The sequence below is a fragment of the Chamaea fasciata genome, unplaced genomic scaffold, assembly GCF_029207755.1.
Source record: "Chamaea fasciata isolate MVZ Bird 193981 ecotype frontalis unplaced genomic scaffold, bChaFas1.0.hap1 SCAF_5, whole genome shotgun sequence".
NCBI classification, from domain to species: Eukaryota; Metazoa; Chordata; class Aves; order Passeriformes; family Sylviidae; genus Chamaea; species Chamaea fasciata.
Window position 1 is genome coordinate 66,471,065 of NW_027094090.1, and position 25,243 is coordinate 66,496,307.

At 50.0% G+C, this 25,243-nt stretch overlaps 3 protein-coding genes across 16 annotated transcripts in view; 2 read left to right on the plus strand and 1 right to left on the minus strand.

Moving 5' to 3' along the window:
- The first annotated feature begins 1,785 nt into the window (after positions 1-1,785).
- On the plus strand, positions 1,786-3,611 carry LOC136290350 (uncharacterized). The gene is made up of 3 exons (XM_066184693.1): positions 1,786-1,814; positions 1,867-1,910; positions 2,010-3,611. The coding sequence occupies exons 1-3, from the start codon at positions 1,786-1,788 to the stop codon at positions 3,410-3,412; spliced, it is 1,476 nt and encodes a 491-aa protein (XP_066040790.1). The 3' UTR covers positions 3,413-3,611.
- Positions 2,990-13,933, minus strand: RAD52 (RAD52 homolog, DNA repair protein). 6 transcript variants are annotated; one of them, XM_066184259.1, is made up of 13 exons: positions 13,859-13,933; positions 12,842-12,967; positions 8,978-9,060; positions 8,731-8,832; positions 8,062-8,155; positions 7,055-7,122; positions 6,694-6,812; positions 6,534-6,609; positions 5,516-5,712; positions 5,183-5,319; positions 4,525-4,605; positions 3,778-4,014; positions 2,990-3,562 (listed from the first exon to the last, which is right to left on the minus strand). In XM_066184259.1, the coding sequence occupies exons 3-13, from the start codon at positions 9,056-9,058 to the stop codon at positions 3,504-3,506; spliced, it is 1,251 nt and encodes a 416-aa protein (XP_066040356.1). In that variant the 5' UTR covers positions 9,059-9,060; positions 12,842-12,967; positions 13,859-13,933; the 3' UTR covers positions 2,990-3,503. The 6 variants fall into 6 exon arrangements, with proteins under 6 accessions (XP_066040356.1, XP_066040357.1, XP_066040358.1 ...); XM_066184260.1 differs by lacking the exon at positions 13,859-13,933 and adding an exon at positions 13,074-13,234; XM_066184261.1 differs by lacking the exon at positions 8,731-8,832.
- A 173-nt stretch (positions 13,934-14,106) lies between these two features.
- ERC1 (ELKS/RAB6-interacting/CAST family member 1) overlaps positions 14,107-25,243 on the plus strand; it is a 246,477-nt gene continuing 235,340 nt past the window's right edge. For 8 of the 9 annotated variants that reach the window (XM_066184266.1, XM_066184269.1, XM_066184268.1 and 5 more), the window contains exons 1-2: positions 14,107-14,228; positions 22,514-23,338. In XM_066184266.1, the coding sequence (XP_066040363.1) occupies positions 22,673-23,338 (666 nt within the window). In that variant the 5' untranslated portion in view covers positions 14,107-14,228; positions 22,514-22,672. Of the gene's footprint in view, positions 14,229-16,918; positions 16,959-22,513; positions 23,339-25,243 lie in introns of those variants that run through there. The other variant, XM_066184267.1, reaches the window with a different exon arrangement.

The window sequence follows — 25,243 nt, forward strand, 5'->3', positions numbered from 1 at the left end:
CAAAGGGCCCAATCCCCGAGGATCCTGCAGTGACTCTGGTAGAGGAGGCACAGCTCTGTGCGCTGTTCCCACAGCCAGGGAAGCCGAGGCCCTTGTTTTGTTTCAGACTTCAGAAGTTTTTTCACTGTAGAGGTTGGGAGCAGCTTTGGTCCTGCACACTCCCTTCCCAGCAGGAATGTGGGTCCAGCGGCCAGGGCATGACTCAAACATGTGCAGTGACTCCAACATGAGGTCCTCTCCGACTTCTTCTCCTAAAAATAGATCAGTCAGAACCGTCTGAAAAAGCTGAGATAATGTGTTCCAAACATTCCTGTATCTATAACAGTAAAATGAAACAAAACACTGAACGACTCGCTGGTAAAAGCTGCGGTAACTCCGACTGAGAAACACTCCAACCAGCTCTAAACTGATTCTGACAGGGATAAAGCTCAACAAAATGAACTCAGCAGAACTCTGCCCTAAGAGGACTTTCTATCAATCAAATGCAGCTCAATTTTAACCTCAGGAAAACAGAGGGTACCCTTGAGAAAACTCCAAGTTAATCATTGTTAATACTGAATACAGCTGTCATCCGCATAAAACTGGAATAAAACGTTGTCTAAACTTAATGATACTGAAACTTAGCAGGCATGAAATCTACGAAATTAACTTAATAGAACTTAGCCTTGCTCAACTTAACAGGCAGTAAGAGAGCACTGGATTATTGGACCTTCACTAAACGTAACTGCAAATCAGTACCTATAAAAGTTACACACAGGGCAAGATGTAGCTTGTTCCGCTGTTACTAACACGAAAAGGAAATGAAACAGTGAACAGTCTGTAGGAGAATCAACAGCAGGATGGTGTACTGGAGGGATAGACGTCTCACCAACCACATTAAACTTGTAAGTAACGAGAAAAACTCAGGCAACTGCAAATTTCATGGAAACAGCAATGTAGGGTTATTGAAAAATAAAATAACATGGAATTTGGCAGACTGCTGAACGGCCGAGCAGCTTCTCGCGGTTGTATTTTGTGTCGTTTCATCTGGCAAGTTTGTTACCATCCTTGTTAAAGCAATCAGACTGAAACCTTTGCTAGATAATAAAGCACTGCATTTACGGCTTTCAAGTTCTGCGGCGACCGTAAAACTGTAAAGAATTAGAATTCAGTCACAACACAAACTGAACTTGGTAAACGCCTTTATCAACGCGTTTCCAAGGCATTCAAACACGGCGTTCAATAAAGCTTTATTAAAGAGAGGCGGTCAGAACCCACTCCGCGCCGCGCCGCCCCAACAGCCGCGGGACAACCGCGGCGGGGAAAAGCGACACAACCCAACCCTCTAAAAGGCGCACGGAGCAAAAGAGGGGAAACGCCGAAAACAAACCCGGGAAAGGTTAAAAAGGCACGGAGCGCCTGTGGCTCCCGCATCCCCCGCACGGGGCTGGTGGAGCGGCCGCGCACACACCGCGAGGGAGCGGCGCTGGAGCCCTCGGCTGCGGGGAGGAGCTGGCAGCGGGGAACGCGCTCCCCCTCCTGCGTTCCCCACGGAGCTGCGAGCCCAGCGGGGCTCGGGGATTTCTGGGGGACAAAACTCAACCCCCGCGGAGCCCCCGCGGCTTCCCGAGCAGCGGGAGCCGGAGCCCCGCGCCCTGGGCACGCCGTGTCCCGCCGGAACCATTTTCCCGAGGCGCACGAACACAGCTTCCGCTTCCGGGGCTTGTGTCCGGGTCCGCGCCCAGCTCGGAGTGAAAATAAAGCGGATTTAACACTATTTAACGGTCTGTTCAACACGAAAACGGAATGAAAGGTAACTCTGCCACCGTCCGCGGGTAGAGGGAGCAGAAACGGACACAGCAGATAGTGAGCGAGAGGTCTCTGCAGCCCGCGGCGTTCCCGCAGCAGCCGCGGCCCCTTCACAGCTGATGGTAATTATTAAAATTACAATCGCCCAACTGCCCAAGCTCGTCCCGCTGTTGGGTAGAAAAGGCGGTTTGTCCATCTGCTCTCGGTTTTCTACACCACAGAAATAAGGCCCGGGATTTCCTTCGAGCCCCTTTCGTCCCGTTTGTGCAGTGTAAGTACCCACACGCGTACTGGCGCTTCTTCCTCTGCCGGAATTCGCGGCCTGACGTTTCCCGGCCTTTCCCGCTCGTTTAAACTCTCGCTCCGCACGTTACTCCGCGGACTGTGTGCGTCCTCACGCGGCTGCGGCGCTCCGCGTGGCGAACTTTGCAGTGCGCGGTTTTTGAGCCCTGAATTCGCGGTGCGTCTCCGCGGAGTGTTGCCGTCGCTTGGCGGCTGGGCCGCTCCGCGGCGCGTTCCTCGCACGCCGCGTCGTTCGGGGCTCCTTGCGGCCGCTGCTCTCCCCCGCTTCCCTCTCGCGGCCCCGCAGCTCGGCTCGGCGCCGTCCCCGCGGCTCTCCGGCCCCGTTCTCCCCGCGCACGGTCCATTTCCCGGCCGCGATTCGCGCTCGTCCCCCGGTCTCCGCTTCCGACCGAGCGCTCAGCGCGGGGCTCGTTTCCGCACGCCGTCTGTCGGTCCGCGCTCAGCCCCCGGGCGGCGCCTTCCCGGGAGCTCTGCTGCTTCCTGGGTTTATTTCTTTGTGCGTTTGCTTCTCTGCGCCTTGCTGCGTTCCCATCCCCGCCGCGCTGCCGCCCCAGCCGGAGCCTTCCGCTGCTCCGTGCGCTCGGGCACCGCGCCCCGCGCCGGAGCGGCCGCAGCCCCGCCCGGCTGGTGCCGGAAGCGCCGGCGAACAGAACCGGCCGGCCCCGCGCAGGGCGGACGGAGCGCTCGCTCCCCCGGCGCCGCTAGCAAACCCTCCCTCGGCCGCGGGCTGGGAGCGCCGAGCGGCTGCCGGCTGCGCCCGGAGCTCTGCAGCCCCGCGAGGTTCCCTCCGGCCCGGGCGGAGCGGGCTGTGCAGGGCTGCCCCCGCAGAAGGTGCCGCCTGCCGGGAGGCCGCTCGGCGGGGACAGGCAGGCACCGACAGCCCCCGGGGCGGGGGGGATTGGTTTATAAATTCGTGTTTATTTCGGTATTGAAAGCTGCTTTAAAACCAGCAGTGCTGGGACGGCACCAGGCTGGGGAACAGGAGCGGGGGGCCCAGCACTGTCACCCCGGCCAGGTGTGCAGCCACAGCTGGAGCCTGCTGTCCCCTGGGCGCTGCTCCCCTGGACGGCAGGTCTCTGTGCTGGAGTGCAGCACTGAGGGACAGACAGGCTCTGAACCGCGGCTCATTTTGAACAGTCCATTCTGCTCCTGCTTCGGGCAGTTCGCAGGTCACGGCCACGTGTGGGGCCACAAGCCGCGTGCTGCAGCAGCAAAGGGAATGGCAGAGTTCCACAAAAAGGCATCTGAAATACACAATAACCTAAGGGGACGTGAAGTTCTTGCTGACTGTGTGAAAGTCTTCTCTGTTGCTCCACCATGATGTACAGCAGAGTCCATGGGACACAGTCTGGAAAGCCAGCTGCAGCCCTGTGCTGTAGTCCATGACAGAGGCACAAACCCCACCACGTGCCTCACGTCGGCTCCAGCTTCCTTTTCTTCAAGCTCTGACTCCTCCTGAGCGGGGTGCAGCCTGCCACACAGGGACAAAGCGAGAAATAAACATTTTCTTTCTGCCTCTAGACGTGTTCCTCAGTTCTTTTTCTAACCCTTCCTTGATAGGACAGCAGGATGGAGAAAAGCAGTTTTCCAAGACCAGCATCCGCAGCCAGGTCCAAAAGGAAGGAACGTTTCCCCCACTGGAGTTCCCCATCTCCCAGGAGCCCCGGGGAGGGTGGCAGCACGTACCTGGGGTGTGCAGGTGGGCACGGCTGGGGGCTGCAGCAGGGGCCTGCAGCTGCGCCAGCCTGGCGGCGGCTTTGTGCTGGGGGCCCCTGTGGGGTGTCCTGCTGCCTGTGCCCCAGTGCTGGTGGCCACGGGGTGTCCCAGCTGCCTGCTGAGCAGCTCCTGAGGGCTCTGACGGCTTGGCACCCGTTACCTTTAGGTCTGTGCTCTCCAGGGAGATGTCCCAAAGCTCAGGATCGTCTGGAAGGAACCAGAAGGGATCCATGACACAGCGCTGTGCTGCAGGAGTGGCTCCAGGAGCAGCACGTTTCTTTCCTGCCAGCAGTGAGCACTGGAACATTTAACCTGTAAAGCATCTCCTATGTCAGTGTGCAGCAGGGTGCCGCCCCTCGTGCTGCGGACTGGAGCCATGTGCAGCACCACGGCGTGTGCCCCAAATATCCATGTTTATCCTGGGAAAAGGCACACCCCAGATCCCCCCAGGTTCTGTGCTGTGCAGTATCACCTCAGGAAAAGGGTTTGTCAGACAGGTGTAACAACTCTGCTGAAGAGCCGAAGGGAAAGCCCCCACAGTGAGGGACTCATCTCCCTGTCACTCAGGCAAGGTTTGTGTTGTTAAGGTCAGAATCGCACTCACACTTCTGTTACTCCAGTTCTTCAGAGCTTTTACCCTTACACTGTATTCTGAATTAACCTGCCAATTAACTGCCAGTGATTTAACAGTGTATTACTCATCACCCTTGGGCTGACCTGCAAAGAACTCCTCTTCTATGGCCAGCTCCTGTTGCACTTCTGCTGGGGTGCTGTGCTTCACAGGAGGATCAGATGTTGCTGCAGGGAGGCAACACAAGGAGAGATTAATGCCAGAAATGCAGAGACGCCCTTTGGCTCCTTAGCAGAGCACGAGGCTGGAATGGCAGCCAGCACTGCCACCAGTACCCTCCCTTGTCCTACAGCTGCTTAAGGCTTGGAAGCAGAATGTGGGAAGTAACATTCTGTACCTGATGACACCTGATGAGCAACTGTGCTACTTTAAGGTGGGTTTTATCCTGTCCATCTCCATGCTCCTGCTCCCACAGGGCCCCAGGCTTCCCCGTGAGCCAAGGGACACGTGTCAGTAACTCGGGCAATATCTATTTGCCAAGTGCTGCAGCCTCTGTGGTGCTGGCAGCAGCTGCTTTAGGGTGGCTGGAAAGTTGCAGATTTAAGGAGGCAGGTTTAGAGCTGACATTCCTGACTCTTGGAACACAGAGAGGGAATATATGATAGTGCTGCTGCCTTTGGCCTCCAAGGTTGAGGTGGTGTCGATGGCAGAGCACGTGAAGCTGGCCAGGCTGCTGTGCTGTGGGTAACCCGTGCCTGCCAGCAGTTCCCATGGAAAATGCCAGTTTGGAGCAGCACTTCTCACCCTGTCTGCTGCTGGGAGCCACTCCTGGGACCTGCTGCTGCTTCTCCATCTGCTCCCGGAACTGCTGCTGCAGCCGCTTCTGCCGCAGCTTCCTCTGGTACGTGGCGTCACACTCCACGGCCGGGGACTCTGTGCTCCTGTGCTCCCCAAAACACACACACAGACAGGACCCCAGCAATGGCATCGTGAGAAGAGAAATGGAGAGAGAACAGTAAAGAAACTCCACTGAACTAGTGCTTTATGGTGCCTTTAGAATGGAGCTGTCTACGCGTTTTAAAAGGCCCAGTAACTTCCAATACAGCTGAAAAACTGAGTTTCTAACAGCAGTCTCACCTGGGGGCGTTGGGCTGTTTCTGATCTGCTGTCACCGCAGCAGCCTCTGTCTGGCCAGGCTTACAGGCAGCTGTCACCTCACAGAGCTGTCTCCCTGCTGTGTTCTGCCTTTCCACACAGCTGCTGTATCTGGCTTTCTCTATTTCAGGCTCACAGTCCTGTATCTTAGCTTTGACCAAGTCTAGCTCAGGGGGTGCCTGGTAAAGGAGAAAAAAAAGAAAAGGTTGAGAAATTTCCATCAACAGGTTAGTGAAATCAGCGCTGGTTAAAAACCTCTTTTGTTTGCTCTAAGTCAGACAGTAGGTTGGAAACCCAAAGTGCTCTTTCAGTACCCAGCAATTCAGTAGTTAATCATTGAATTGCTGCGACTTTGAGTGGGTTTAATTGCTCAGCGCTGCAGGGCAGATGGTGAGGTCTCCCCACACTGCTCTGCAAACCAGAGCAGGTGCTGGTGATCGATGCAGGATTTTACAGCTTCTCACAGCCCCACAAGGCTGCTGCTGAGTGAGTTTGTTTTTCCAGTCCATTCTCCTGCCTGTGCTAAAGGGCAAGGCCAGCCTTCACTGAGGAAGCTACACCACTCCTGTTCATTAGAGATGGGATGCTGTGGCTCTGTCACCTCACCAGTTTGTGGCAGTGCCTCTCACAGATGGCCCTGGCAAACAGACCTGGGCCATCTTTACCTGGCGAGGTGTCACTTTGGATCTGCTCCTACAGTGTTTGACAGGACTGCCGTGCAGCTCTGGGCCTCGAGCAGAGTTTGGCAAGTCCCACAGTGACTGCAGGCAGCTCTGCCACGGAGATGCATGGCTCAGCAGCTGCAGAAGGCTTTCCTTTCCCCTCCTCGCACAAGGCGGCTCACTGCCCCAGGGGGTGGTTCCTGAGGGGCCATCCAGTCCCAGCGTGCTGTGTGTGTGTCAGAGGTGTTTGCCAGCAGGCTGCAGGTGTCAGGAGGGCCAGGCAGCAGCAGTGTGAGCCCTGGGAGTGCAGCAGGGGGCCCCGCAGCCCGGTACTGCACCTGCCGGGGGAGCTTGCTGACGGCCCGCAGGTACTCCTTGTCCAGGATGCAGTTCCCAAGAGCATTGCCAAAGCACCTGAGGGACAAGAGGGCTCACTGTGACTGAAACCTGCACTCCCGCACGCCAGCTGAAAACGTGCCAGGGCTCATCCTCGCTTACTTGAGCGCTCTCTTCAGTCCATCTGTTACTGCCTCCTTTCTTGCCTTTTCTAAGGACAAGGCTTTCGACTTCAGGCCTTCACTGACTCCATATCCCACATCTTCATGGTATGACCCGTCCTGCAGGACAATTTCAAATACAAGGGGGTTTTATCCATGCAGGATATTTTATCCACGCAGGTGGTGTGCTTTCCCAAGCCTGGTTCCTTGCTCTTGGCTGTTTGTTCCACGGCAAGGTCAGTGCTCAGGACACCGGCAGGTTCTGTGCTCTGACCCGTGCAAGGACTTCCATTCACAGCCTCGGGCAATTGCTCAGCTGCAGTCAGAGCCAGCAAAAAAAAAACCAACAAAAACCCACTTACCTTAAGCTGAACTTTCACAAAAGCACAGACACCCACGTAGAACCTGCCATTGTTGAGGTCAACAAAGTCTGGAAGGAGATATTTTAAGTGTTAATATATAAAAACCACGGTGGAAAAGAAACTGTTGTCTATGAAAGTAGTTTCTTTGCTATGATCTAGTAGAAGTCTGAAGTTTGCAAATAATTTGCACAGGGTTTTATCGTGGACAGAACGCCTGAATTTCTAAGGGATGACTAGTTATGGCACTATGTGAAAAAGGCAGAAGTTTGAAGGATGTCAGTCCTTTCTTGACTGAAATCCATGGTGCGGGATAGATGGAAAGCAATGAAGTAAGTTGTTCTATTTCTAGAATCTGAGTTAAGAAAAGATTTCTGAAGGTGGGGGAGAAGGAAGAAGGTAATTTAAGCTGCTGCTTTGACCTACTTCAACAACCAGTCTTCAGCATAAGCACAGCAGATCTGCAAACAAGGACAACACTCCTCTGGCAGGTTCTATTTCAGCTATCAACAGGGAAGAGGCTGAAGCTTTAAAGCACCTGAACACCATGTTAGAGTTGAAAATTTTCCCCAAAGTTTTCTGTGGTAAAAAGCTCAGTACTGGGTATTAGCTAGAAGAGAAATCTGCAGCAAAAGATGGGTCCCTAAAGATTAGGGGAATATTAACTGAGAATATGAACTGGTTAGAGTCTAAAAATTACAGGTGAGTATGAAAGTTGGCTCAGGACTGCTGGGTGTTAAGTAGTTTAATTGTAATTACTCTTGACTGGGTGTACCCACAGAGATCAGAGACTTGATTAGAATAGCTCTAGAACAATCATAAGCACACTCAGAATAACGACTGTGACAGACCTAAAATGAAAACAAAAGCTCCATTATTAAATTTCTCTCGTTTTTACTACCTGTTAAGACACCTGGAAGTTTGCTCATGCCTCTGCCCAGGTGCTCTGAAGTTGTAGCAGTGAAACAAGAGGGAGCAAAGACTTCTTTTCCCCCCCAAGAGATCCTTACCAACATTCTGCTGAGTGACTGAATGAGCCCAGCCATTGAAGCCAAACATTTCATTGGCCAGGCTGATGACCTTGTGACCCTCAATGTAACAGACCTGAAAAGAAGAGCACATACACATAAACATATATATATATATATATATAAACAAACATATAGCCTTGTGCACACATCTCTGCACACTTTATTTTTTTAAACAGAGACTACACATACCATCTTGCACTGAGGAAACCCAGCCAAGTTCAGGGTTCAGATAATGTGAATAAAAGGCTGATGGTGCAGCTTCAGGTGCACTCTCTTCCAGCAAATGTAGTGGGGATTAATGTAGCAACAAATATGACTTAACAGAAGGCAGGGTGGGCACTAAAGATGGTAAATGCAGCCACTGTTATATGAAGTTTCATATAGTCTACTTCTGGGGAAAAACAGGGAAAACATCTCAGTTTTCCAGTTAAAGGATGGAGCGCTGAAAAATGAAGTTTCTTTTTAAGTGCAAAAGGAAAATCTGTAGCTCAACAGAAGCCAGAACTTATGCCATGCTCACTTTGCATTCATATCTCCATATTAAACTACGAGAGGGAAATTACCTTCAACCAAATGAGGACTATTGTAACAACGGAACCCCCAGCTTTCCCGGGAAACACGGAGTTGAGGCATGATGCTTGTTCCTACCTTCTGTCCTCCTCCTGCCTGCCGGCTGCTGATGTATTCGGGGCCCAGCCTCTGGCGCAGGGCGTGCTGGATGGCGCGGTGCTCGCCCGCCGAGTACTGGTACTGGGCACACACAGCACACAGGGCTCAGCGCTGCCTCACCTCCCACAGCCCTGCTCCACCCCAGTGCCCCCAGACACAGCTCAGGGCTGCCCCAGCCTCCCCTCGCAGCCCTGCTCCATTTCCCTCTGGGGCAGAAGGAACCGACCTGCCCAAAGGAAGCCACGGAGTCCCCGGTGGTGGAGGAGCTGCTGCAGCTCTCAGTGTCCTTCCCCTGGCTCTCAGGCATGCCTGGAGATCACAGGAAACACAGTGACTGAAGAGAACACAACTGACGCTCCACGTGAAGACACGGCAAAGAGCTTATCCGAAATATCTCACTGGTGAGAAATTATAAATGGGGGGTTTTTCCTTTCAGGTGAATGTGAGGGCACTGTGCCGTGCCAGGGAAGGAAAAAGAGAACAATTCCCTCTTTCACGTTCTTCAGCACTGTCTTCCTGGAGCACCTTCAATGTCCATCAATACCCTGACAAAAAGTAGGGACAACTTTCTAAAACTTGACTCAGCTCTACCCTGCCGTGCCAGATTTATTTTAGATTGCTGTTCTGACTGTAATCGCCCTCCCTGCCCGGTGCTGTGTGGTGCCACGTAAACCAGGCAGAGCTGAGAAGCACAGGACCTGTCAGGACTGAGAGAAGAGGTACCAATAATTCAGTAGATGGCAGCCTTTTCCAAGGCAGTGTCCAACACCTCCCAGCACTGCCCTGGAGCATGGCCCTGGGGAGGTTGTGGAGCCAGCTGTGCCAGGGGCTGCAGCAGCACCCCCAAATAACCCACAGAGATAATCCTTTATTGTGTTTGCACCAGTGCTGAGCACAACTGATGGCCCAGCACCCAGGCTTCTGTAGGCAATACAAATGGATAAGGGGCAAAATCAGACACACAAGAGAGCTGGAGATGTCAAAACAGTTTGAGAAAGGCTGGAATCCTGAGCAGACAGCATCATTTGCCAGTCGGTCAGTACCTGGCTAGTACTCTGCTGTGCTAATGCATTCCAGGTGTGGCGCTTTTGAAACTAAGTTGTTTTTCCAGTCTCTAAACAAGAAACCCAAAGTTTACTGAGGACTTGGCAAACAGTTTTCAGAAAAAAGGATCCTGGTTGTTTCCTTGGCAAGTGTGAGCACTGGCAATTATGCCAGGTGTGGCTAAAATTCTCCTGAATTTTGGTTGGCTAGGATTATTCCTCTTTGGTCCCAAACTTGTGTAACTGTACAGCGTTCGTACGCTTGAATCCATTCCACTCAGAAGTTAGCAGCAGTTTGTAAATACGTTTGGCTTTGGAAAAGAGCAAAGAGAAAGCAACACAACCAGGAGAAACACCTGTGATTTAAGCAGGCTGTTTCCTCTGCTCAGCAAACGGTCCGATGCATGGGGAGGGAGACAATTGGAGAGACATAAATAGTGTGTGTGGCCGAGGGAATTGAAATTGGAACAATGCTGTGGCCTCCACTCACGCCCCCAGGCTGCCTCAGTCGGATCTTAATCACTGGGAGCCCTGGGAAGGAACAACGACTGAAATGTCACTTGCCCACAAACACTGTGACCAATTTATGCAAGGTAGGTGGGTGGCATTTTGATGCAGAATTGCTTTATACTGGTCTTAGTTAAAGTCCTTCAAGCACCATGAGCAGTCTAAATTTAGCTGTCAGTGGTTTGTTCTCAGATTGACTCCAGTTAGAGCGCAGGAGGCACAGGCTGCCAGCTCAGCTCCAGCTTTACCTGCAGGAGCAGCTTCACTGTGAGCCTCGTTTGAACCAAACCTCCATCAGAGCCACGTGGGGGTTCTGCAGCACAGCCAAGCCCCGTGTCTCACAGCAATTGTCTGGCCTTTCACAGTGACGCAGCTTCCACAGCAAAAATTATTACAGCAGGAGCTGGGAAGAGAGAGGAGTTAATTCTGCAGATGGAGCTGTAAATCTATCCTGGGGCCAGGGCCAGGGAAGGCAAGGTGCTTCCATTCCTCACTGGAATATCGTTTCCTCGCTGCCCTGCCCTCTCCCCACCGCGTTTTAACTCACATGAAACATTAATGCTGAGGTGGATAATAAACCATTGACTGGAGTGCCCAAGAGGCTCAGACACCCTCTGGGGCCAGGGCTGTGGTAGGAGGCTGCCTGACTCAGGAACCTGTGCTAAAAAACGCCCTAGCTTTAAACCAGAAAGACTAAAAATTCAAGTTCAAATAGACTTTTGAATATGCAGGATGATACAAGCAGTTTATCAGTTTAAAGGCACCTAGGAATTATAATTTCCTATCTCTGTGGCAATGGGACCATTATTTATTATTTACAGGGAATTATTTTGAGTTTGGCTGGTAATGTTCTCAGGAAGTTTTCTTGTCACACAAGACCAGATGTGCTGCACTGTGCTCCAAAACATTGCCTGGACACACTAAAACAGGTAAAGAAACTTAACAGCTTTTACTACCACCACAGTTGGATCTGGTCTTTCAAAACGTGAACACATTAGGTACATAATCAGAAAAAAAACCACCTCTGTTTCAGGAAATTGGATATGCAATGTTAATTTTCAACAGCACTCTACAAGTAGGCATTTATGTGCACGGTGGTGAAATTGAGCACTGCTGAGAAGAATGTGTGTGCACACAAATTCCTGTGCAGGAAATAAACCAGCCTTCCAGAGCAGATAATCCTGAATTTAATCCCTTCAATCAAGTTTATCTACACTGTGGGGCTGTGGCAGCAACACCTTCCCCTGCCATCACTGTGTGGACATAACTTCTGATTTTCTAACATCCTCATCCATCCTCACCCTTCTCTACCTGCTCAGCTTCCTTCACAGAGAGCCTTTGCTCTGCCCAGTGAAATCCTCAGCATTCTTCCAATAACTGCGATTCCTCTGAGCCCAGCCAGAGCAAACACTCACACAGGCAGCAACAAGTGGTTTAGCCAGCACTACAGATAATGCCACAGGCTTAACCCAAGCTTTGTATTACTCTAAGAAAACATCCAAAAGACTTCACAGGTTTTGTATTTCTGTGGAGTTCTCTCTCCTCTGGGAACCCCAGACTATTTTATAAGTTGATTTACCTGTTACGCACAGGTAAACGCAGAGCTGAGGTACCTCTTCCAAGCGCAATGGGGCAGATAATTCCTAACTGAGACAGGCCTGTGCTGCTCCACAGTTTAATAGGAGTGGAAAAGAGATGATGCAGTTGTTTGTGGAAAAAGCCCAAACTGCTTCATTTGGCACATATGCTGTTGTGTTTCGGCCTGCATTTCATTCAAGCTCTGCTGGTTATGCCTCCAAACGTTTCCTTTAACAGCAGTGGTGCGTGTCGATTTCCCCCCTGCTGTGTAGTTTTGTTTGTTGTTTCCAAGTCCATTGCCCGTTGCAATTTTTGCCTTACAAAGGGTCCAAAGAAGTTTTGTTAGTTCAAAATGCGCCAACAGCATCCCAGGAAAGGGGTCATTCCAAACAATTCTAAACCGGGAATACATTTGCTTTCCAAGAATATAAATCCCGTTTAATTTCTCACATTACTTAATTCCTTTGCATTAACTCCCAACCTGTATAAAAATATTTCATTAAAGGGATTGACTGGTACTCCTGCACAGATAATCTTTTTGATATTATATTTTAAAAAAATTCCACAGTGACCAAGGGGTAGAACTGAAAGAAAAGAGAAACAGCTCCGAGGTCTTTTTCCAGGTATGAAACAGTAACACCTCACAGCCACAAAACCGAAAGTGAACAATCTGCTCCTCAAGGAGTGTCACATCCGTGCCGAAAGACTAAAAGACACGCGCTCGTTCTGGAGACCAGAGCAGGCAGGAATATTACTCAAATATCATCAATTATTTACGTGGGCACTTCTTTCTAAGAGCCTGTCAGAGTGATTTATCAGCTCATCGTTTCTGTGCCAGTCACTTCAGGCCTTGCAAGGCAAAGGCAGCAGGTTTTAACCCGAGCAATGCTTTGGGGCTGGCAGGGAGGAGCAGCGTGCCCAGCGGTGAGCAGGGAGCCTGCACATCTCCCAGAGGCGCTTACCAAGGAATGAATCCAGGCTGGGAAGGAAAGGATCTGAGCTCTGGGAGCAGCGTGGGAGATCTGTCGGTGTGCAGCGCAAACCCCACGGGGATCGCGGGCACAGATGACACTTCTGGCAGCAGGACCCTGTGAGGATGGCACACTAATTGAGCTCGGATGAAAACCCAAAGCTCTTAGGCTCTGTTTTGCTCCAGGTTGCCACTTGCTTGTTGTTAAATGGAAAACCATTTACACTTGAAATTGGCAGGATACTCGAGGCGTGGGCGAGCCCGCGTCTATTTCCATCCTCCTGCCTTCTTAGGCAGCAACGCGAGTATAAACGATCTCTTTTCGGGGGCATACCTTAGGCTTGGCAGAAGGGCTTAGATACTGCAGCATGCACTTACAAGCATTATATTATATTCTGCAGAGATTAATTTAAAACGGACCCTCTGCTGCTACAGTGGAAAGGGAAGTTCAGGTTATCGAGACCTCAGTGGATAGCAGCCTGCCAGAGGTCTGAATTATAATATAATTATAATATAATGTAAAAGTGTAATAATATTAATATACAAAATATACGATACAGGGGAGGCCCCGGATCTGGGCCGGCTTCGGTGCCCGGTCCCCAGACCCCGCCGTTCCCCGGTCCTGCCCGCCGCCCCCGGCCCTGCCCGCCGTCCCCCGGTCCTGCCCGCCGCCCCCGGCCCTGCCCGCCGCCCCCGGCCCTGCCCGCCGTCCCCCGGCCCTGCCCGCCGTCCCCCGGTCCTGCCCGCCGTCCCCCGGTCCTGCCCGCCGCCCCCGGCCCTGCCCGCCGTCCCCCGGCCCTGCCCGCCGTCCCCCGGTCCTGCCCGCCGCCCCCGGCCCTGCCCGCCGTCCCCCGGTCCTGCCCGCCGTCCCCCGGCCCTGCCCGCCGTCCCCCGGTCCTGCCCGCCGTCCCCCGGTCCTGCCCGCCGTCCCCCGGCCCTGCCCGCCGTCCCCCGGCCCTGCCCGCCGTCCCCCGGTCCTGCCCGCCGCCCCCGGCCCTGCCCGCTGTACCGGAGCCCCGGCGCGGCCCGTTCGCTGTTCCCGCCCGGAGCGGCCGCTACGGCGCCGGAGAGCGGCCAAACTTCGCTGGGGCCGCGCGCGGGCGGTGACGCGCTCCGGGAGCGGGCCGAGGGAAGCCTCGCGCGGCGAGCGCGCGCGCCGGGGGCGGGGCGGGGCGGGGCGGGGGCGGGGCGTGTGTCGCGCCGGGGGCGGGGCGTGTGTCGCGCCGGGGGCGCGGGAGGGAGCGGCGGAGGAGAAGCGGCGGGAGCGGGGTCGGGTGGAGCCGAGCTGAGGGAACCGGAGCACCAGCGCGGTTCGTCACGCCGGGCGCGGCCGCCGCCTCCCGTGCCGTGCCGTGCCGTCCCCGCGGGCTGACAGGCAGGTGAGGGGCCGCGCTCGGGTTAACGCGCCGCGCCGTCCGCTGGGGGGAGCCCGGGGCGGGGCGGGGCCTGCGGGCGCCGGTAGCTGGGCGAGCAGCCGCCGCTCCGGGCACGGGCTGCGGCGGCCGCCGGGCGGGGGCCGGGCCGGCGGGGCTGTGGCCGCGGAGCCGCCGCGCAGGTGGGTGCGGGCCGGCGGGCGACGGGGCTGTGGGAAGGGGCGGCCGGGGGGGGGGGGTCGGGGCCTCTCCCCGCCGGGGCCCCGGCGCTGTCACCGCCCGGGGCGGGGCGGCTCCGGTCCGGGCCCGGGCAGCGCGGCGGGGCGGCCGCATCGCCCCGCGGGCCGCGTCCCGCCGGGCGGGGTTCGCCGGTGCCTCGCACGGGCGGGCATTGCCGCTCCGCCCGCTCGCCTGCCCGGCCGGGCTTTTCCGCCCCTCCTCAGGCGGCCCGTCCTTGGGAAGCGCACGCTTTTGTTATCTCCGTCACCTCATCCGAGGTAATGGGCAGCCGCGTCGTTCTGCCCAGACCTTGTGGCGGGGCTGGGTGTTTTCTGTGTTCTCTGTGAGCGCTGCATGGTCAGTTTCTGGTATTTTACTGCATCTACTACGAGCGAGCGTCAGCTGACACTGCTTTGTTTCTGGGTCTGCTGCCATCCTGGAGCCTGTGTCGGGAATTGCTGCCCTTCCACATCTGTCTGGTCTGTAGTGCGAGCTCCGAAGGTTAGTTAGGAAGCACACCGTTTATTTAACCTGGGGTGTTGCGTGCGCTGTGGAAGTTTCGTGTTAATGTTCGTGCTGGTGCGGTGTGAAATGGTCTAAAGGGAAGCCCCAGTAGGAATGGGAGAGGCAAGGATACGAGGGAACACCTATGGAGGTGCTGGGAAGCAGTAGAGAAGCCGAGAGAACGAGAGCAAATGGATAAAACCATTGTTCTGCAGAACAGCGCGTGTTTTAGGTTTTGTCCGAGCACGTTTTGGGGGCCAGGCTCGGGCGTGCGGGGCGGTGGTGGCTCGGTAGTTACCTCAGCTGAGTGTTACCTCGGATCCAACAGGCTGCAAGCGCAGAGAGCTGCCCGTGGGCTGTGATTCCCGAACAATGGCCAGCTGGGCAGGGATGTCTGCAGCGGTAACCTGCACCAGCTGCCTGCCCTGCTTTGCTCCCGGAGATTATCGCGTCTGGAGCCGTAGGTGGCTGCACACACAGCTCCTCCCGGGCCCGGTGCTGGGGGCTGCAGCAGCCCGGGGCACTTGTGAGTCAGCACCCTCACAGGCATTCCAAATGGGATGGGAAGAGGCAAATTGCCACCTTTGCCCGCGCTGCTGTGACTGGAGTTGGTAGTAAAATAGGGTTGGTTTGTTTGTTTGTTTTTTCCAGCAGTGATTGTTTAGTTAGCAGCTGTGCTGAATGTAGTTCAGTTCTGGGAGCACAGTTCAGAACTTTATCCCAGAACAGCAGATCCCAGAATGGCCAAGGCTATGTTTACTGCATCGTCCAGAAATTTGGAATTGTCTGAATCCATCGAGCTGCAAGAGGGGCTGCAGCTAGAAAAAGGTGGGGATCTGCTGAATGAAATGTGAAATTTACCATAATCTTCGATATAATTTGAACTTCTTCCACCACTTCTGGGAAACCAATTTAACTGCAATTAAATCACTGCTGGGATGTTAGCAGAAGCCTAAACTGAAGAAAACCTGCTCTCTGGGCTATATTAAAGCATCATGTTTTTCATAATTTTTAACATTCTTTTTGATCCTATCATGAGCTTTTTTGAGATTCCGTTCACGTAACTTTTCATCTGTAATGTGTGGCTAATATGGCCTGATTAGCAAAAAAGGCAGATTTGGTGTTTGTGTGGCCTGTTCCCTTTTACTGAATTGCAAATCTTGGTGATGAGAGAAATCTTGGCTGATTTTTTGAGGGGGCTTTGGTATTTAGTTTAGTGGGTTCTTAGTTTTTTGGGGTTTTTTCCCCTTTCTTTGAACCTGCCAGTTTCTCAGTCCCTGGTAGCAGCTGTGTGCTGCTGTGTGAATGGGAATATTTCACCATGCTATCATAACCAGCGTGTGAGTTCCTTGCTGCTGTTCTTTGTGAAGCAGGATACTCTCCCATTGTTATCTCCCATTCCCTCACCCCTCCCTCTTTTCAAGCCTGAAAACCTCTTTTGGGTGGGAGTTTTGTTACAGCCCTTACCTGGCTAAACCACTGGAGAATTGTGTTACATTTGGAGTGTCTGGCTTGTTCTGGCTGAGTGTGATTTGGTCAGAAACGTGAGTGTGGAGGGATGCATGTGGCTTTTTAAATACCAGAACTAAACCCTCCTTCCTGTCCCCAGCACGGCCACCTCGCCCTGCCTGTCCCTTGTATGATATGACATCTTACTTTTTGTGTCCCCCTCACCACCTCCCATCCCTTTCTCCTCCCAGCACATCCAGCAGGCTCCACCTGACCCTGTACCAGCTCACTCACTCCTTATCACCCACAGCTGGGGACAAGGCTGTTCCCACTCTGGGATAATTAACGCAGCTGCAATAGATCAAGGGCAGGATTGCCCTCAGCACCGTCTCCATCTGTCTCCCCGCGGATACCTGTTGCTTTTTGTGTTTTGCCTTTAAAAAGGGCACGTGATGTTTTTTTTTTTTCCCCCTTCACACCTGCTTTAAATTTAGGGACATAATTACGTCCCAGTCATTGCACAAAGGAAATCTCGGTGCACCCAGCCACGCACACTCCCTACACGTGAGTAAATAAGGGTTTAGCTGAAATAGATGTATTTATTATAATAATAATAAGCCTTTTTTGTGGTTTTCTTGGGGTTTTTTTTTTTGGAAAGGAGATAGAAAGGAATGGAGCTGTGGTGGTGAGAGCAGAGCCTTTCTGCTGCTATCAAAATTTAAGGGTGTTACAAGAAACAAAATTTGATGCCACTTAAAACTGCTTTTGCAAAGAAAGTGCTGTAGAGCAGAGCAGAGTGTGTGCTGTGTTGTGTTTTCCTTGTTGAGTAGGTCCCATGAAAGGAATTGTGTACTCGTGGGAAAGAAATTAACTTGGAAATTGACGAATGAATGAATATTTCTGGTTCTCGCTTACAGACTTGCAGGATGGGATACTTTGTAGGAATGGCAGACAGAAGTGTCTGAAAAGGACAGGGAATCAAGATGTTTCCGTGTTCTGTGGTGACTTTAAAAGCGTATGGGTGGCATTTCTGCTAACCTTTCAGATGTAAAAAGCGCTTAACAGGAATGTCACTTTCTGTTTAGAAACAAAAAGCTCCCTTGACACATGAATGCTGGTTTTTACCCCAGAACTGTTAGGGCCAGGGTTGATGGCCTGCCTTTTACAAAACGTAGTTTTTTAATATGTCAAAGTCACCTGAAGAATGTTGGGGATCTCTGGGATGCTTTTCTGGGAAGATTTCTCTGTCAGTGTGTATGGGGGAGAATGTATCGGTTCCCATTTGGTGTTTGGTGAGACGGAACAAAAGCTCTGTTACAGTCAGTGAACCTGGCAGATGTGCAAGTAGGTGAGCTTCATTTAAAAAGTATAAAACACCGCCACCACCATCCCCCCGGCTTTTAAAAAGGATTGGGTATAAACAGATGGCAGTGCTGCAGCATTTATTCATTCTTTAGGAATGAGAAACAATCCTAATATGAACTGTTACTTTTGTTGTCTTATTTCTGTCTTAATTTCATTCATCCTTTTTGCTTTTTTTTTGCTGTCACGGCCACAAGGACGTTTTGATAAACAGCCCCGAATTCCGTGGGTTCAGTGCCTTGTGTCCAGTGCAGTGTCCAAAATAAACTTTCTTTCATTTAAGGTGAAAAGTAGTGAGCCTTCTTACCTTCCAAAGCCAGACAAACCTAAAATGTACAGAGCAGCCCTAAGGGACAGAGGCCTCACACTTTCTGTATAAAGCAACGCCGCAGCCATAGGTTTGGTGGCTGGGATGTGGACTAGGAAGTAACAGGAATTCCTTTTTTCTCTTGCTTAGCACACCTCTAAGTTGTTGTGAATCAAGTCAGTTCTCTCATTATCCCCACTCTGTGTGTTCCTGGCAGGGTTTTATTGGAATGGAAGCTTTTCTTTTTATGGAATTCCATCTTTGCTACCTGCCCTCCCCTCTGTTCTCTCTGCCCTGCTGTGTAATCCAGACGTACTTCCTTACTTCCTTGCCATTAACTCTTCGGCTGTGAATTATGTAAATGGGAACAATTGCTACCTCTGTTAATGAAGTCTAATGTGTCTGCTCCAGCCCTTTATCAGATTAGGATGCCTCTTGTGAAGGCTGACTTTGCTTTTTATTATGAATCTGCCATTCAGAGCTTTCCTTGTGCACCCAGGAGTCAGTGTGACGAGGAGGTTCTGTCTCCTGGGGGCTGGATCTGTGGATTCCAGTCTGCTGAGAGGCTCTGGAGGGTCCCTGGGCTGTGAGATGCTCTGGCTGCCTGCTCCGTGATCCCACTGCCCCACTCCTGACTAGCAGGCAGTGATGGTGTTAAGGAATTGTCTCCATCGATGTTGCAGTTTGGCAGCTGGTGTCAGTCCTGAACAGAAATTGCAGCAAAGAAATTCACAGGACTTGCTGAAGGCTGCAGGAGTTACTCTGAAATTCTTTTTGTTTTCAAAAATGTAGGCTGGATTTTCATGTGTTTCTGCGGCATGTTTGTGTGTCTTTGGTTGCTTGCTTACCTACAAGTAGTTAATGTGCTGTTCCTGTTTGCCTTGGAGTAATGGGAGCCATGGAAGGCATTGTGTGACTGAGACATCTTCCAGAGGGTGACAGAGCTTTGCTTTTAATGAATCTTGTGTTTTTTGTCAGCTGCAGCCAGGAACACCTGCCCTCTGAGCCACCGGTTCACAGAAAATATATGGTGTAATTCTTGCCTGTCCTTTTCTTGATAGTCCCTCTTACAAGTTTTTCCATAAGCACTAGATAGCGTTTTCAACCTCTGCTAAAGCAGGCCAGGTCTTTGTGCCTGCAAAGGTGCTGTGCCAATTTAAATATATATAAATATACCTATGAAGTTTTTACTTGGGCTGATGTGATTTTTTTCATTATTATTTTTTTAATTTGGCTTGCATGTAGGATGATCTTTGAAGTTTTTGTTCTCTTAATGAACATCAAACAAGAGAATTTTGTTTCATAATTGTAAAGTTCTGCAAGCCATCTTGAGGAAAAATGGTTTAGCACTGGCTTCAGCTGCTCTGGTTTTTTTAAGCTCTTTATTTTGGGAGTGTCTTTTTTTTTTTTTTTTTCTGTAATCCTGGGTGAGGGTTCCTATATTGGCAGAAGAAGCAAAGGTTTTTGAAATCCACAGGAGAATTTGCCAAGGGAAGATGGTTAGTACATTTAGTACATTCACAGTTGGACATTGTTCCTTGTGGTTACCACCATCTTGTAGGGTTAAGGGATGATTTATTTGTGACTAAATTTAGTCTCAGCAGAAGAGGGAAATAGTAACAGTGCTGCCTGTTGGCCTCCTGGAAGATAAGAGACCCTACTTGTGAGATTCCCAAAAAAATGCTAGCGTGGCTCAGAATATTGAAAAATTAACATTTTGGGTTATGATGTTATCTGAAAAAAATCTTCCATATACTTTTGCTTGGGCTCTGGGAGGGAAACAGGAATTCTTTCTTCTTCCTGATTGGTTGGTCTTGCGAAAAAGAAAAGATTTTTTTTTTTTTGTCACTTCCCTCCCTTTTCATGGCAGATGTTCCATGGTGAGGAACTCTTCAGGAATTATCTAAAACCTTTTGAGCTCCTCTGGTGTGTTGTTCAGGACTTTACCATGTAAAATGTATTTCCAGCAGCTTTTAAACTTGGTGGTTTTGGGGTGAAGCCCTTTAACTGAAACACACGTAATTCTAATCTTTTGGTTCAAGTCAAACCCATCCAAAGCTGTTAATGAGTGTTTGCCCAGATTTACTGCGGTGAGTTTTTAGCAAGTGAATTAAGTGCTGCGATTTGGATTAATTTTCAAGAGAATCCTAATGAATGCAAGCTCTTGGTGGAATGTGCTTTATGCAGTGCCTGAGAAATTGTGTCTGACTTGTTTTGAGGGCTCAAGTGGTGTCACAGCAGCATTTTTAGCATTTGGATATCTCAAACAGTGAGGCAGGTCTGGAATAGCCTTTCTGTTCGGATGAAGTGTTTTTCTTCCACATCTGGGGCACAGTGTCTTGCTTATTGAAGCAACTTCAGTGGAACACTGTGGACTTTGTTGCATAGTTTATATTTCTGTGCTGTTTTGCATAAGGATATGTAGCTGAAATAGAAGAAATGTAACTTGTATTAAAAGAATACATCTGTAGGTGTTGCTTTGGCAGGTAATTTCAGTTAATGCTGGTGGCTGTTTTTCCTTGGCCGACTTTTCTTTACACATGTACTCTACAATGTTCTGTAGCAATATTGTTGCTGGCTTTTCTTGTCATTTAAAAAAAACAAACAAACAGAGGGAACACTGGAACATCTTGAGAACTGCTCACAAAGCTGTGTCAATTTCCATAAGCTTTGTAAAATTCCTCGTGACATTGTATCTTCTGTGAAATTGATGAAATGTTGCCTTGCCCTGACCTTGTTTTCCATTTAAAGTTTAAGGTTAAGCTAAACATTTTGAAACTGTTTCTTGTTGTATCTTTTCCTGTACTGACTCATTCGGAAAGGAGAAAATGCTCTATCTTTCCTCCCTGGGTTTCACTTTTTTCTTTCTATCCTTTTCCAGTACTTTTTGCAACATTATGTTTTGGTCTCCTCCTTCCACCCGCTTGCATTGTTTCTACAATTTCCTTCGTAAGTGTATCCCTGTTTTAAACCCAATCTTTAACCTGTTTGCCCAGTTATTATCTCACAAACACGCTGGTTTGGAGGCATTTATTCCTAATACCTGGCCAACCTGACTTCTGAGCAGAAGGGGCAGGTTAGGGGAAAGCTGGTGTGAAAGGCAAGATGTTGGAATATATAAAATACTGCTGCTCTTTGGACACTGGCTGCTGTTCTTTCATCTGATGGGACCAGGAATGTTTCAGCGTTCTAGTTTTGGTTTCTATTGAGCCCAGCAGTGACATGAAATAGTTTACACAGGAAAAAGCCAGTGGAGGGAAAAAAAAAAAAAAAAAGTGAGAACTGTGTAGTGGGATCAGTTTTACAGCGCAGTAAAGTTACATTTCTTGCTTCTCTGCTGGATCTTGGCTATTAACTGTGATCCCAGCCCAGAGTCCCTGTGCTGAAGAGTTTCCTGCCAGCCCTTGTACTACATCATCGTATTGCGCTGCAAAGACAAGGAATTCTATTGCATGTGCCGCCAGAGTCCGTATTTAAAGGAAAACCAGAGGGGAGAGCAACGGGAAGATGATGTACTGTCCTGCGTTTTAAGAGGTCCCTGCTGTTGAAATATTATTTAATGGAGTTAATCTCAGCTGGTTCACGACAAGCTTATTTCAATGGAAATCTTTTCTTAACCTGAACAAAAGATTTAAGTTACATTTAGTTTGAGAGCAAATTAGAGTCTAGCGTCAGTTTTCAGTGGAGCTGTGATTCTCTTGTTGGTCTCAGCCTTGTTGGTCTCTTTGCTGGGTAATTTCTCCTCTTTCAGATTTGCATCTGTGCCTGCTTCAGTTGTGTGGTCAGTAATGATTTTGTGATTATTCCTAGTTTTGGTTGGGACTTCTGCGTTTGAAGTGGGGCTGGCAGCAGTGCTAAGGAACCTGCTGGTTGAGATCGTGGTCATTTCAGTCTGTGCTGCCTTCCCGTTTGCAGGATGATTTCACAGCACAGGGGTTTAGAAGCTGTGTCCTGTGGAAGCCGGCAGTGCTTGGAGGAAAGATATACTCTGAGTGGTTTTAAAATTTTGGTTCTCTCTTACTCGGAAAGGTAACAAACGAAGCATTAGGGACAGTTAGAAAGGAAGATGAGATGACTTCTGAAGGCTTTTGTCATGGCCAGCAAAATTACAGCTTGAAGACTGATGGGTTCACTTTTCCTTCCTTCTTTACTGTGATAATACAACAGCAGAAAAGCAAGAACAGAAGTTTCTTTTTGGGTTTAAATTTAAGGGTTTAAATAAAACATTGGGGTTTTTTATTAGGAGGAATTAAGAAAATACTGGAGAAGTATAAATATAGTAGAACATATTCTAACGTGGGGCAAAGATTTGGTGATAAAGTAGGTATTTAAAGTGTATTTTTATGGATGTAGATTTCAATATACATATGTGCGTATTAATACTGTATATATATACGGTATACGTATATTTATTGATATAGATGTTAATATGTTGCTCTTATTGATACAGGGATGGTCCTGAGCATCGCGAGCACATGACTTCAGAGATGGACCGGCGGATGTGTGGCGGGTTGTGAGCGGCCTTAGGCTGACTTTGTAAGCGCAGAGCAGCTCCGGGGCAGTCGTCCCCCCGGTTTTTGCCCGTGCCGTCGCCCAGCCCGGCCGCAGGATGTACGGCAGCGCCCGCTCGGTGGGCAAGGCGGAGGGCGGCCCGCAGAGCCCCGGGCGCTCGCCGCGCCTGCCGCGCTCGCCGCGCCTGGGCCACCGGCGCACCAACAGCACGGGCGGCGCGGCGGGCGGCGCGGCGGGCGGCGGCGGCAAGACCCTGTCCATGGAGAACATCCAGTCCCTGAACGCCGCCTACGCCACCTCCGGCCCCATGTACCTGAGCGACCACGAGAACGTGGGCGCCGACACCCCCAAGAGCACCATGACGCTGGGGCGCTCCGGGGGCCGGCTGCCCTACGGCGTGCGCATGACGGCCATGGGCAGCAGCCCCAACATCGCCAGCAGCGGCGTGGCCAGCGACACCATCGCCTTCGGCGAGCACCACCTGCCCCCGGTGAGCATGGCCTCCACCGTGCCGCACTCGCTGCGCCAGGCCAGGGACAACACCATCATGGACCTGCAGACGCAGCTCAAGGAGGTGCTCAGGGAGAACGACCTGCTGCGCAAGGACGTGGAGGTGAAGGAGAGCAAGCTGAGCTCGTCCATGAACAGCATCAAGACCTTCTGGAGTCCCGAGCTCAAAAAGGAGAGGGCCCTGAGGAAGGACGAAGCTTCAAAAATCACCATCTGGAAGGAGCAGTACAGGGTTTTGCAAGAAGAAAACCAGGTTAGTCATCTCATGTCGCTGTTGTGTTAGTGTGGTAGCACGATTAAACGGCTTTAAGAAACTTGCGTGTTACACTTAAGCTGCTAAATTAGATTGGTGCTTTTCTTGGGTAACTGATGTGGGTAATTGATATGTTTTCAGCTTGCAAGCCTGCTTTTAGATGTTTCTTGTCAGACTTGTAAACTACTTTTGAGTGCTCATTTTTCCTTGGGTGTCATGTGAGGTTTTTTTCCCCTAGGACTGATGGGAACCACTCGGTTTCCTTTTGGAAGTATTTATTCTGTTCATAATTAATATTTCTGTGCTGTTTACCTCTTGGAGTGTTCTCTGAGGTGCAGAATGTACTAACTGCTGACCCCCAGTATAACTGCACTGTTGCTGAATGTTGACAGATTGCCACTAAAAACAAAGTTAAAGTTACTGGTAGTTAGAGTTAAAACCTCCAGACCTGCAGTTTTCACAAACAGATATAAATTGTGTTCTTGGCTATATTTAAATAACACTCTTTAACTCGTGCTTGTTATTCTTTTGCCATAAACTGTGCATATCTTGTTATGCAACTATCCTAAAGCACCCTGCAGGTTTTTTTGTAGTGGTCTAGCCAGTTACAGAATAGGCAGAAGAACAGAGATTCTCAGGTGTCTAGGTCTTTGGTTTGGTGCATCTTAAAAACATCTCCAAATTAAAACAAAACTCAGGGGCTGATTAAAATTGAGGTGTCTTTGTAGTCAGCTCTACTGATTAAAAGCTTTCCCAAAGTTCTCCCACCTAGACATTGCTACCTTAGTCCTGAAGTAAATACTTGTCTTAGAATGAGTGTCCTCCTATTTAGTTTTTTCTGGCCAAATGTGAGTTCAGCACCTCTCTGGACTGTCAGGTAAAAAAACCTCACTGTTCTTCTGGAAAACACACCCAGTGTCCCTCTGCAGAAGTTCCCTGATGTGTCAGTCAGCTTTCATCATGACAAAATTACTTTCCCTGTTGAGCTTTTAAAGTATCCAAGCGCATTTAATGAAAGCTTCCATAGTTCAGACGCGACCATGTTCTTGTAGCTTTTTTATAGTTGCTATTTTAGGCAATGCTTCTTGTAAGATTGCTTTAGGAGGTGAAGGAGATGGGAAACGCTCAAAGGGTAGTGCTGGTAGTACTTGTTGTACTCTGCTTCCAGGTAGCCTGTCTGAAATAGTAAATTACTTGTGGTTAGTGATTAGTCTACTACACTGAACCTGTCTGCAATTTTCTTTTGGCTTTTTAAAGAGCTTGAGTTGAAGAAAGTAAGTATCTTTTTCTGAGATAGTTTGAAATCATTTCATGAGCTTGTCATTTCGCTTTATGGCTGTATCCTTAGCAAATGGTAAATATCACAACATGGCACTTGTTAAGGTGTGTGACGCTTTGTCTTCGTTTGCTTTTGTCATCCTGGAACGCAGGAAACCTAAAGTTAAATAATTTTTGTTGCAAAGGCAGGATTTCTTTAGAAGCAGTAATGTAATAAAAATTTTAGTTATAATGGTGTAGCACCAGGATAACAAATATTTGGAATACCAATCACTCAACTTTTCTGGTGTTTTTTGTATTTCAGTTGCAGGTAGGTATTTTAATTCTTAAATTCTTTTCATTTCTAGCCCTGTTTTCATATTGAAGAGACTGCCTTGGAATACAATAACATTTTTTCTGAAATCAGTTTTAACGTTTGAGGATGCTTTGGAAATCTTGCGAGAAAAATGCCATGGTTTAGAATGGATTAAGCAATTACTAAATATGAATACATTAGAGAACAGTGATTTCTCTATCTTAGGTTTTTGGGTTTTTTCCTTTGTCTTTCCTTAATCCCCTAATTAAACATTTACAGGTATTTCTAGGCTGCTGTTCTCTACGCAATCACTGTAATTACTACCACACTGG

What these genes read in the sequence shown, in the direction of transcription:
- LOC136290350 (XM_066184693.1), top strand. Translation starts at nt 1,786, where the DNA reads ATGAAAGGTAACTCTGCCACCGTCCGCGG. An exon ending in AACTCTGCCACCGTCCGCGG is followed by an intron (nt 1,815 to 1,866) that starts GTAGAGGGAGCA and finishes AGGTCTCTGCAG; the next exon opens with CCCGCGGCGTTCCCGCAGCA. An exon ending in CGGCCCCTTCACAGCTGATG is followed by an intron (nt 1,911 to 2,009) that starts GTAATTATTAAA and finishes TCTACACCACAG; the next exon opens with AAATAAGGCCCGGGATTTCC.
- RAD52 (XM_066184259.1), bottom strand. Translation starts at nt 9,058, where the DNA reads ATGCCTGAGAGCCAGGGGAAGGACACTGAGAGCTGCAGCAGCTCCTCC. An exon ending in GGCTCCCAGCAGCAGACAGG is followed by an intron (nt 4,606 to 5,182) that starts GTGAGAAGTGCT and finishes GCCTCCCTGCAG; the next exon opens with CAACATCTGATCCTCCTGTG. An exon ending in TGCCCACCTGCACACCCCAG is followed by an intron (nt 3,563 to 3,777) that starts GTACGTGCTGCC and finishes CCTGTGTGGCAG; the next exon opens with GCTGCACCCCGCTCAGGAGG.